The sequence below is a fragment of the Meleagris gallopavo genome, chromosome 3, assembly GCF_000146605.3.
Source record: "Meleagris gallopavo isolate NT-WF06-2002-E0010 breed Aviagen turkey brand Nicholas breeding stock chromosome 3, Turkey_5.1, whole genome shotgun sequence".
Classification (NCBI taxonomy): domain Eukaryota; kingdom Metazoa; phylum Chordata; class Aves; order Galliformes; family Phasianidae; genus Meleagris; species Meleagris gallopavo.
Window position 1 is genome coordinate 2283489 of NC_015013.2, and position 12023 is coordinate 2295511.

The 12023-nt window shown below is 41.5% G+C and overlaps 1 protein-coding gene across 11 annotated transcripts in view; it reads left to right on the forward strand.

Annotated features, from left to right (window-relative positions):
* The window catches only part of TPK1 (thiamin pyrophosphokinase 1), a 245844-nt gene that overhangs the window by 169251 nt on the left and 64570 nt on the right, over nt 1-12023 (forward strand). For 9 of the 11 annotated variants that reach the window (XR_792765.3, XM_010708245.3, XM_010708246.3 and 6 more), the window contains one exon: nt 2604-2715. Coding sequence is in view for 10 of the 11 variants with exons in the window: in XM_010708245.3 (XP_010706547.1) it covers nt 2604-2715 (112 nt within the window). In the remaining variant the exon portion in view is untranslated. Of the gene's footprint in view, nt 1-2603; nt 2716-3502; nt 9221-12023 lie in introns of those variants that run through there. The other 2 variants (XM_010708247.3, XM_031552713.1) reach the window with 2 other exon arrangements.

Sequence of the window (12023 nt, forward strand, 5' to 3'; positions counted from 1 at the left end):
CAAGAATTCAGACTTTTAGAGTGCCGTTGGGTTGCAAGATTTTCTTTCGCTCATTTAACTATGACAGACTGTCACAGTTATAGTCATTTTATCTTACACATTTCTAATCTACATATTCCTAGCAAATTAAAAACGTCAGGAGGAACAAGCATCTGTCCTCCAATGTCTCCTGTGAACCGTTTTTTCTTACGATTAGCAAAACAGAACTTGTAATATGCTGAGTAGACAAAATATTTTATTGGATATGCTATTGGATAAGCACTGCTTATGCATGCCCCCAAAATTAAATGATGTAGATTTCTAGTAGTTGTCTGCACACGATTCTGACTAGCTTGTCTTTTCTTTTTCTCCATGGATTTTTTTTTTTTAATTGGCATGTATTTATTTGGCCAAGCTAACCTATTCTCAGATTCAGCGCAGAGGTTTTTTTCACGCTTTTTAAAACTTGTTATCAATTAATTTATCCATGCTCAGCTTCTCTACAATATCTTCTAAGTAATTTATGATGAACTTTTGAGTAGTGTAGAAAAGTGAGCTTTTCTGAGAATAAACACTTGAAAAGTGAAAAGCTGTATCATCTCTAAAGGTCACTCATAATCAAGTCAAAGCACCAAGAAGTGGGAATGGCTGTTTATGTGGGTGGATAGTGATAGGACAAGGGAGAATGGTTTTAAATTGAGACATGAGAGGTGTAGGTTCGATATGAGGAGGAAGTTTTTCACTCAGAGTGTGGTGACGCACTGGAACAGGTTGCCCAAGGAGGTTGTGGATGCCCCATCCTTGGAGCATTCAAGGCCAGTGTCTTGCTCCAATTTATAAGAGGAAGAGGAGGTTCTTTAGAGTATATATATACCCAGCGTGTGATTAAGAAACAACAGTTCAAATGTTGGTCCAACCAGTTTACTGTAAATCCTAATCAGGGAGGCGGGGAACGGAAGGGCAGTGACTATTACGAATTAGAGTGTTAGGGAAGGGAAGGAGGGCGATAGAAAAGATAGGAAAGAAGCAAGAATTGCATAAAGCGGGGATAGTCACCACCAGGATCCATCAGCGGTCCTGTTGTACGCCATTCCGATGGTCCAAGGCAAAAGCAGCAGGGGGAGAGCAGCAGCAGCGTGGCCGGCCTTGGGCAGCTAGCGGGTACCAGGAGGAAGTCGCAGAGCCAATCCGGGAGGAAACAGCAGGACTCAGGTAGCAGGCCCAGGAGAGTCTGTCAGCAGGCAGGAATTCCATAGTGAGGAATCTGATGGCAGATACCTTTGTTCTTCAGCATTGTGGTAGAGCACAGAGCAAGTCCAGGAGGGAGAGAGATAGGTGTGAGGCTTCTCATGGCAGAAACCTCTTCTTTTGAGAAATCTGTTGCCACAAAACCTCACCTCATGGCTGTAGGTTCCCTTTTTATCCTTCTTCTTCTGGCATTCCTAGGCGCTTGGGTAAGTCGTGTGCCCTACCCCCTGAGATGGCCATCTTCCTTGAGATAAGTCCACACAAAAGACTACTTCATGGCCATTAAGCTGCAGTTTATCTCTCTTTCATGCCCCTGGCCTTGTCCATCTGTGTCCCTCAGACAAAGGATTTCTCAACCCTTACCCAGGACTTGCTTGGATTTGTCCATCTGCATCCTCAGCAAGCTTTGAGACAATTATGTAAAAGAATAATCTCTTACAGCCAGGTTGGCTGTGGCTCTGGGCAACCTGGTCTAGTGGTTGGTAACCCTGCCCATGTCAGGGAGGTTGAAACTCGATGGTCATTATGGTCGTTTTCAACCCAAACCATTCTATGATTCTATGATACTGGATCTGTCATCGTCCGTCCCTGCACGACCAAATACGTGTAAACCATGCAATCAATACTCTCTAATGGGCAGCATTTCCAAGGTTCATTTGTTAACTGAGAACATGACACATATTGAATTTATTTCTTCATAATGCATTTGGCATTAACAGGAAAATCTGTCAAACACCTCAGAAGTCACTTTCTCATTTGTGGTATTCTTGTAGCTAATTGTAATAAACAAATTGCAATAAACAAGTAAGTTTCTTATAATTAAAACTGAGCCAGAATTCTGAAGTTTTCCTTTTGCTGTGTGAAAGATTTTCTCTATCCACTTCTCATTGGGATTGTTCATATGCTATTATTTGGCAAGCTGCTCACCTGGGATCTGTGAGTGCTGCTTGAAAGCTTGGTCACATACCCACTGTTGTTAATAGCTGCTTCTCATACGTGTCTTCAGCTTGGTGGTTACAAGCTGAATTTACCTTTTGTGTATAAATAAAATGTGTTTTAATTTCACTTTACTGTTATTACTTAGTATAAGCATATTCATGTAATTATTTAGCTTAATTTCTCCAGCACCTAGGTCAGTTTCTACAAGTATTCCTTCCTGAAAAGTACGTTTTTGGGGAAGTATGTGGAATTTTGAAGATGTTATCAAAGAAATGCAGGAGTTTCAGCAATGCTCTCACCAGTGTTAATTAAGAATCACAGCTCTTTAGATTAGGGGAAAAAAAAAAAAAGAATGAAAATTGGAAGTGAGATTTCTGCAATCCTAGCCCACATCTCCCCTCATTCTGCAGCCAACCTCAGTCCCTTCTGTGTTGCAGGGCAAACACAAGCTGCAGGTGGACACAGGACTGGAAGGTTCCTGGTGCGGCCTCATCCCAATTGGGAGCTCCTGTGACAGCGTGACCACAACTGGTCTCAGGTGGAACCTTGGTAAGTTGGGGCCACCCTTTTCCTTGTGGCCACACATCTCCATGCAGCTGTCATTGCTGAGCATCCCCGCCAGCCTCACTGCCACCCAGGGGCTTCCAACGGTGGGCACTGGAGCGTGGAACTCCATTCCTGCATCCCTTATGGATCCCCTGCTTGTTTCTGGGAATGAAGTTTAAAAAAAAACACACAGTATTTAAAACTGAAATACTGCAGGCAGAGACATGTTTTCAAATTGGGAGTCATTGTTTAAATTGAACATTTGTTGGAGTTGTGATAAATTGCCATCTTGCTGCGTTACGCTCTATGGAGGAGATGCTGGGGGTGCTTAAGTCCTAGTTACATGTCATAAAGTTACAACAGGCAAACAATAATGTGATACAGATTATTCAAGCTACCTCACTTCTCCTGAACTGCTTTACATATATTGTCTGTCAACTCTGAATAAATATATCTTGGTCTTTTTCTGATTTTAAAATGGGAAGAGAAGTGGGACAGCTATTTGTAGAGAAAGATTTCTTGGCCAAAAACAAAGAAAAACTGAAATCATCTTCATTTTCCTGCCCACTCTCCCACTGATTCCACTGAATGATTCAGCTGTATTCACTAAAGAAAATAATAGGATATAAATACGGCATGAATTTCAGGGTATGAGAGACTGGCCAGATAAAAGGATGGAGAGCTTTCTGACTAGTGATGATTTCATTCTCTTAAACTGGGTTGTAAGAGCTGTCTCTTAAGTTTAAAAAAGTGAAATATTTTCATTTGTACTGATAAGTACATTTGACAGGTAAATTACAGAATATTCCTCTGCTCACTTCTGCTGCACAGTGAATGCTGTGGCAAGGGACCAGCCATTTCTCATCAAATGTTCTGCCCTTCAGAGTGATCTGAAGATCACATCAGCCTTACAGTAATGGGGGAAGTCTTTGAAGCTTACATCATTCTGTAAAATGCTGCTACGTGGATCAAAATATGGTGGGCTCTGCGAGGTTGCTGTCCTTTTTTGAGGTTTTGGTTGATTCCTTTAGAAAGCAAGTTATTTATAATCAGAATTTTTTTTAGTTTAATGTCATAAATTTCATCAGTTTTACAAGATGCTCATTAGAAAGGGAGTAATTTTAAAGATTTGTCTGCTATCACCAATGAAATGGCTTTGTTACTCCTGGAGTTATGATTTGTGAAGACTGCTGAAACTAAATGTCACCTTGTACAAAACAAAAATATTTTTGTACTTTTTTAAACAAAGTTTTCCACATGTTCCTCTTAAAGGAAACAGTTTACCAGTCTGCCTGTCCCAGTTTGAGGGGAACACAGTGGGAGTTATATTAGTAGCTCCTAGCTAGGATGGGGTTGAGAAATTGGTTTCTTCATCTGTTTATGATTATGCTGTAACAAACTTCTTCAGGTTATTAGGAGACATAGCTAGGTATGGACTTACTGAGATTTTTATTACACATAATTCAGTCTTTCTCTCTGGGAGACACCAAAGTATTGAAATGCCTGTTGTTTCATGTTAACATGGCACCATCATCCCATCTCCCAGTACTTGTTGCTCTCCATTTCCAAGAGAGAATCTCAGGCCTTTACAGTCTTCCTTAGTGATGTGTTATAGACTATACTTTGAGTCTCGGTATTCCTGTTTCTGATGGGTAGAGAGAGACTTCACAGCATTGGGATGGTTAGCTGATGGAGTGGGAACTCAGGTGCTATTCTCCTCAGTCCATTAGGAAACAGAGAAGGATACTGAGAGGAACAGGAAAACCCACAAGTCTAAGAGGCTCATGCCATAAGAAGAATTTTAATTTATTTTTAACGTGGGACAGTTTATTCATCAGCACCAGGCCTGCTGGCAACTGATAGGGTCTGTCTGTGTCAAAGTGAGAAAACCATTCTAGCCCAGGAATTGCGAGGGCTCATTGAGAGTGCATTAAGCTAGATTTGAAGGTATGGGATAAAACCAGCCTAACTTGAGACTGGAGGTAATGTTCCAGGGCCGGGAATGAGCCCAGCTGAAGTGTGTCTACCCTAACACACACAGCATGGGCAACAAACAAGACGAGCTAAAAGAGTTTGTGAGACTGTAAAACTATGACTTAGTCACCTCCACCCAAATGTGGTGGGATCATTCTCATGACTGGAGTGTTGCAATGGAGAGCTATAAGCTCTTTAGGATGGATAGGCTGGGAAGGAGGGGCAGTGGATTTGCTCTCTGTATTAGGGAGCATTTTGAGGTCGTAGAGCTCAATACTGGGAATGATAATGTTGAGTCATTATGGGTAAGGATCAGGGGAAGATGTGACACCCAACCAGTATGAAGAGACAGTTAAAGTGTTCTGTAAGCAGTTGGCAGAATTCATACAATTGCTGGTCCTTATTCTCATGGGGAACACCAACTTACTTGACATTCACTGGAAATAGAATACAGCAGAGAGGAAACAGTCTAGGATGTTCCTTGACACAGGAACAGGAACTTGGTGACACAGTTGGTAAGAGAGTCTACTAGAGAAAGTACACTATTTTACCTAATGTCTGACAAACAGAAAGAACGGCGGGACATTGTTTGAGTTCTCCATTCTTGGTGAAATTAGGATGGAGGTCAGACTTTAAGTTGTTTAGTACATTGGTACCCTTGGTACAAGGGTACCTTTAGTACCCTTACTACTTTAGTACTGGTACCCCTGGGAGTCAGTCCTGATGTACAGAGGGGTCCAGAAAGGCTGGACATTCTTCAAGAAGGAAATCTTAAAGGCATGGGAGCAGGCTATCCCCCTGTTCCATAAGATAAGCCAGCAAAGAAGACGAGCCAGGATGAACGGGGAACTGAGAAAATTTACTGTCTTTGGAAGAAGGGTCAGACATCTTGGGAAGAGTGCATGAATGTTACTAGGGTATGCAGAGGGAAAATTAGAAAGGCAAAAGCCCAGGAAGAGCTTAATCTGGTCACCATTGTTAAAGATAATAAAAAAATGTTTTTACAACTATATTACTACCAGCAAGAGGAGGGCCAAGAAGAATCTCCATCCTTGATTGAATGCAGTGAGGAACATTACCAGTGAGAATGAAAAAAAGGCTTTTCAGTGCCTTCTATTCCATCCATAATAGTCAGACCAGCTATATTCAGGGTATTCAGACAGGAATAGGGAGCAGAATAAACCCCCCACCCCCAATTCAAGAGGAAACATTTAGCAACCTGCTGTTCCACTTGGACTTTCACGGGGTCATGGGGCCAGATGAGATCCACTTGAGTGTCCTGAGGGAGCTGATGGAAGTGATTGCTAAGCCACTTTCCGTCATTTATCAACAGTCTTGGCAAGCCAGGGAGGTCCCAGATAACTAATGACTTGCTAATGTGATGCTTATCTACAAGAAGGGTTGGAAGGAGGATCTGGGGACTTATAAGCCTGTCAACTTGACCTCAGTATTGGGAAAGGTTATGAAGTAGATAATCTTGAGTAAGATCATGTGACATATACAGAATAACCAGAGGATCAGGCCTAGCCAGCATGAGTTCATGAAAGACAGGTCCTTCTTGACCAACCTGATCTTTTTTTATCTTTTTATTACCAGGTGACACATGTAGTGGATGGCAGGAAAGCTGTGCATGTAATCTACCTAGACTTTAGTAAAGCCTTTGACTGTGTCCCAAAGTATTCTCTGTGGAAGACGGCAGCCCATGGCTTGGACAGGTGTACTTGGTAAACAACTGGATGGATGGACAGGGACAGAGAGTGGTGGTGAATGGAGTTAAATCCAGCTGTTGACCAGTCACTAGTGATGTTCCTTTAATGATGATCTGGATTAGGGGATTGAATGACCCCTCAGTAAATCTGGAGACAACACCGAGCTGAGAGAAGTGTTGATCTGCCTTGAGAGTAGGTAGGCCCTTTGGAAGGATCTGGATAGGCTGGATTGATGGGCTGAGACCAACAGTATGAGCTTTAACAAGACCAAGTGTTGGGTGCTGCACTTTGGTCAAATAACTACATGCATCACTGCAGCTTTGGACAGAGTGGCTGGCAAATTGGATAGAGGAAAAAGATCTGGGGTTGTTAGTTGACAGCTTGCTGAACGTGAGCCAGCAGTGCCAAAAAGACCAATGGAATCCTGGCTTGTATCAGATACAGTGTAGTCAGCAGGATTAGGGAGGTGATGGTCCCTCTGTATTGCACTGGTGAGGCTTCACCTCAAGGACTGTGTTCAGTTCTGGGCCCCTCCACTACAAGAAGGACACTGAGGCTCTGGATTGTGTCCAGGGAAGGGCAGTGAAACTGGTGAAGAGTCTGGAGCACAGATCTTATGAGAAGCAGCTGAGAGAACTGGGATGTTTAATGTAGACAAGAGAAGGCTCAGGAGAGACTTTATTGCTCTCTACAATTAGAGAGGTTGTTAGTGAGGTTGGGGCTTGCCTCTTTTCCCAGGTAACTAGCAATAGAACTAGAGGTAATCAAGGCTTCAAGTTGCACCAGCGGTGGTTCAGGTTACATATTAAGAAAAATTTCTTTGAAAGTATAATGAGTTATTAGGTCAGGCTGTCAAGGGAGGTGGTTGAGTCACCACCATCCCTGGAGGTTTTCAGGAAAAGGGTAGATGTGGTGAGTGACATGCTTTAGTGGTCATGGTGTTGATGAGATGATGGTTGGAATAGATGATCTTAGTGGTTTTTCCTAGCCTTAATGATTCTATTATTTATTTCTCTACATTATCATCACATAAAAACAAAGGTAATCAGGCTTTCAATCAAGGTTTTTAATGTTTAACACAGATTTATGTGTGTGTCTGAGTGTATCTAGATTGCTGTGCTGATTAAAATATGCAAATCCTGTAGTGTAGTCAAACAGCATCTAAACTACAGGTGCATTCATGAGATTTCATAGTCTCTGAATAGAGAAAGACAAGGATAAATACCTAAGACAGAAGCTGTATTGCAAGTTGCAAGTAGGATACCAGCTGAGAAACAAATGCACTTGATTTCTTGATTGTACTTTTAATATAGTGGAATTCAGTATTTTTTTATGTGTCTATGAGGATGCAGCATGCATTTTGCATGTTTGTCTTAGTTGATGCAAGCAAAACATTCGTTTATTTTAGCTCTCATCTTATAGAGATGAGAAAGTTTTTTTATCCATACTTGTTATTATGCAATACATTTTCAGAACACATTATAAACATATTCTTTCCATCCCCATAAGGACATAGATCTTTTCTCTATTTAAATCTGACTTACAGCACAGGAATCAGATAATGCTTTATCTGATTTGACTCATCTGGCTGCTTGCTGACGAAAGCTCCCATACCTAATAAATAAAGAAAAATCCAATCATGCCAGAATTACCCACCATTTGTCATTAGGTCCACAGTGGTGCTTTCACAGAATTTGAATTAGGGTAGAAATCAGCTGCAGTGTTCATCACAGAAGACATATGAGGGCAGTGGTAAACTTTTCTGAGAAATGGTTCCTTTTCTAGGAAATTACTGCAGAATATAATTTTGCCTGATAATTTATTCTTCATGACTAAGGCATTTATTATGCTGTGCATCATACCTATATACTGGAAAGATATAGATGTATATATATGTGTTTGTATGCAATATGTGTGTGCTTTCCAGATAATTTTCATGCAAATTGATTTTGTTGGGCAGAAAGTGAAATTGATGTAAAATTGTTGCCATTGAAAAGACTGCTACTGTCTTTTCACTTCAAAAAGCAATAATAAAAGCAACAGGAGCAAGACCTTCTTCCTCTGACTGTACATCTGCTGACTGCTCATTTCACAGGTGGAAAAACGAGATCCCAAATCTTTCTGACTCTGTTTACATTGTTAAAGTATATTCTTTGCTCTGTTTTTTTCACTTCAGTGGGTTTTTGTTGACGTTGGGAGTTGCAGATGGGACTAACAGATTACAAAAGCCACGGGGTTTTATGTGTGTCATGGCTTTATGATTTTTGGTTATCGGTATTCCACATCATAACATCATGTTGTGCACTGGGAGTTAAGGTGTTAATGCTCCAGTTCCGGGCACCTATCCCAGAAGGGAAGAGCTACATACCCCAGAAGACTGTTTGCTGTGTTGTTATCATTTCAGCTCAGGGGGAACAGTTACAAGACCTTGGTAGGTCATCAGACCTACCTTCTTCATCAGCCTCTCCTCCCTGCTGCTTGTCCCAACCGCATGCATCGCTTCAGCATTACTGTAAGGCCTTCAGCTTTCAGACAATCTTTCTCTCATTGTATTTGATTTATTAGCTTTAATTCTAATTATATTGTATTATAGTGTGTTATCTTGCATTCTGATACTATATTTAGTAAATCAGCCTCAGATTGTTACCACTGTTTTGAATTATTCTGAGGTTCCCAGTTTCCCTTTTCCAGAGGAGTGGATTTGCAAAATCCCTCCGCCCCTCTAGTCATTGGACTGGGCCAAGCCAGCCCATTAAACCATTGACAATGTGGTAGGAGAACATGAAAAAAAAATTAGTAACTTCTTAAAAAAAAAAAGAAAGAAAGCCAGAGTAAGGGAGCACTCTGGAAAATGCCATGAATTAAGACAGAGGACAAGTATCTCCGTACCAGTGAAGCTATTTCTGTAATCACTCCAACCTGCTTGATAACAGTTTATATGGCACACTTTACTACACTTGTGGAAGTATGTACATTTTCAGTGACAGAGTGAAAAAGTTTCACAGCTGAATTCCCCACTCTTCCTCTCTGCTTTTCTCTCCTTCTCTCTCTTATTTTGTTCTTCATTGGTACCAGACTTCCCAGGCCATTAGTGAATAAAGGGCTAATTTGTTATATTGTAAAAGTAGCTGAACACAAATAATGGGAAAGATGTGGGGTACCTCAACCGTAACCCCAGGAGCCTGCTGATTGGTCCAAGGAGCCTTATCCTAATAACTGAACCAGCTGAATCTGGAATACTTCCCCAAACTGCACTGGGGTCAGAAGCACACTGCGAGTAAGACACACAGCCTTCATCCCCACAGCCACCAGGACGACCACCAGCAGGCACCGCACGTGCATAGAAGCAATAGTTAGGGGTGGATTTGGGAGTGTACAAAGGGTGAGGAATACTGTCACGAATCTCTTGAAGTGGTTGTAATAACCATTACTTTTCTTAGAAATATTATGAATATATGTGTATTCATTTTATAAATATAGAACCTCGCAATGTGCAGGTTAGTACGGGGCTACCCCCCCCACCCCGCACCCAGTGTGTGCAGCACTGAATAAACATACCTTCTTTATAACTGCTTCATGGTAATAGAGTTTGATTCCACAAGTCACTAGATGGGATCTATCTGCAGAGCTTCAGTGAGTTATTTTTCCCTAATCACTGCAGTGCTAGGACCCTGGGTAGTCCAGTGAAAGAAATGCTGCTGCTGCTCCGAAAGCTTTGGGCATTTTTGATCTTTTTCAAGCTATTTGCCTGCAGGAGCCTGCCTGCCTCCCACGTCATTTATTATTTATTACATGTGAGGCCTGCTGAAATGCTTCTACAGCAAAGCAGATCTGGAGGGGGCAGCCTGGCATCCCAGTGGATCCATGTGAGTCAGCATATCAGTAGCAAGGGCACTACTTAGCACTGCTTGTTATGATACCACTTTGTGGTATTAAAGGAGAGATGAACACAGAATTCAGTAGTGCTTGGCTCCTAAAGCTGAAGGTGCATGTTTTTCTGGACAGCGGCTGGAAAACTCAGCCAGACTATGTGAAGGAGCTTGAGGTGAGGGTTTGAGGTTTTTCCTGTCACACATAGGTATGAACATCCTGAAGTGAACTAGTGGCACTTGTTTAGCTGTGTTGCCATGACACACTCCAGCTACACAAACTAATTTCTTTATTAATAGTAGTGTAACAACTGAGCTGAGAGATGATCAAGAGAGCAAAATGCTATTTTTTTTCCCTTACATCCCCTCAATAATAACTTCAGTTCCTTCTGTTAATGAAAATATGATTTGGAGATATGAAGAAATAGGTGTTTTGCTTAAGCCCAGTTTTGATATAGATCATTCTCAACTCTTTGATTGCAAAAGATTGGTGAAAATTCTAAAATCACTTGAAAATCAGAAACAATCTGCTGCTACTGAAGGGTAGGAGTTGTAAACGCTAAGAACCTTTCTGGAGAAGAGAGGTCTTCAGGGAGCTACCATTTAGATTGATGTAAGTATAAAGTCTGGATTTCAGTGTTGGCTCTGAAATTTTCTCAGTGGGTTTGGTAGCAGAATTTGTTCTGGAAGCAGAAAGAGACCTTTGAATTCATACCTAAGGTGTTTAGTCCTAGAGGAATTCTCATCAGTCAACCTGTGGATATTGGAAAATCATCTCTTCTGAACAATTGTAGAGTCAATGCTGAAACATGATTTTGCATTTGAATGAAAGTCAATGAAACACTAGTCAGAATGCAGATATTCATTTGTCATATCCCTTGCAAATATGCTTTAATTGTTTTCATATTTAGATGCCCAGATCCATAATCAATGTGAATGTCATGCTGCTAGGAGATTTCCAAGCAAAAGGTAGCACTCTGAGGTGTGTGGCTTTTTTTTGCCGATTTCCAGTCTTCTCTGCAGGATCACAAAAGAGCTAGAATCAGGATGAGAAGAAATCAGTCGTGTCTGGCTGGCGTCTGCTAAAGTTTTAAAATAACTTTAAAAATTGTATGTGATGGCACAGTTAACGAACACGTCTCACTCCAATTTATAGGAGGGAAAGGATGTTCTTTTGATATATGTATACCCGACAGCAAGATTAAGACACAGCGGGTCAAATGTTAGCCTGACCAGTTTATTACAAATCCTAGTAGTTTAGGGAGATGGGGAAGGGAAGACAGGCAATGGAAAATATAGGAAACAAAACCAAGGAGTCTTTGGAGAAAGCAAGAGAGAGAGAGTCTCCACCACCAATTTCAGCATTGCCTCCTAGTTCAGACGTTGATCTTCAGTAGTGATGGGTCGTCTGAGGTTGTTGTTCGATTGACGATGACGGCTTTCCAGTGGTAGTACAAACTTATTTATAAGTCCAAAGTGGTTGAGGCAGCTCTCTTTGGAGTGACAGCTCAAATACAAAGTGGTTGAGTCAGCTCTCTTTGGAGTGGCAGCTTCTGTCTTTGGGACCTCAGCAAAAACTGCTTTGTTCCCACCTTTCAGGCCTTGCCAAGAGATAAGAGGGAGCAGGGAGGTGCCCACCTGCATCCTGTTTTTCACAGGACAGACACAATGATATCATTCCCCAATTTTCCCATACCAAGCTGGAGCTATTTGGTCACAGGCCAGATCTTCTGACAGTAAACACTCCTGAGCACTCTCT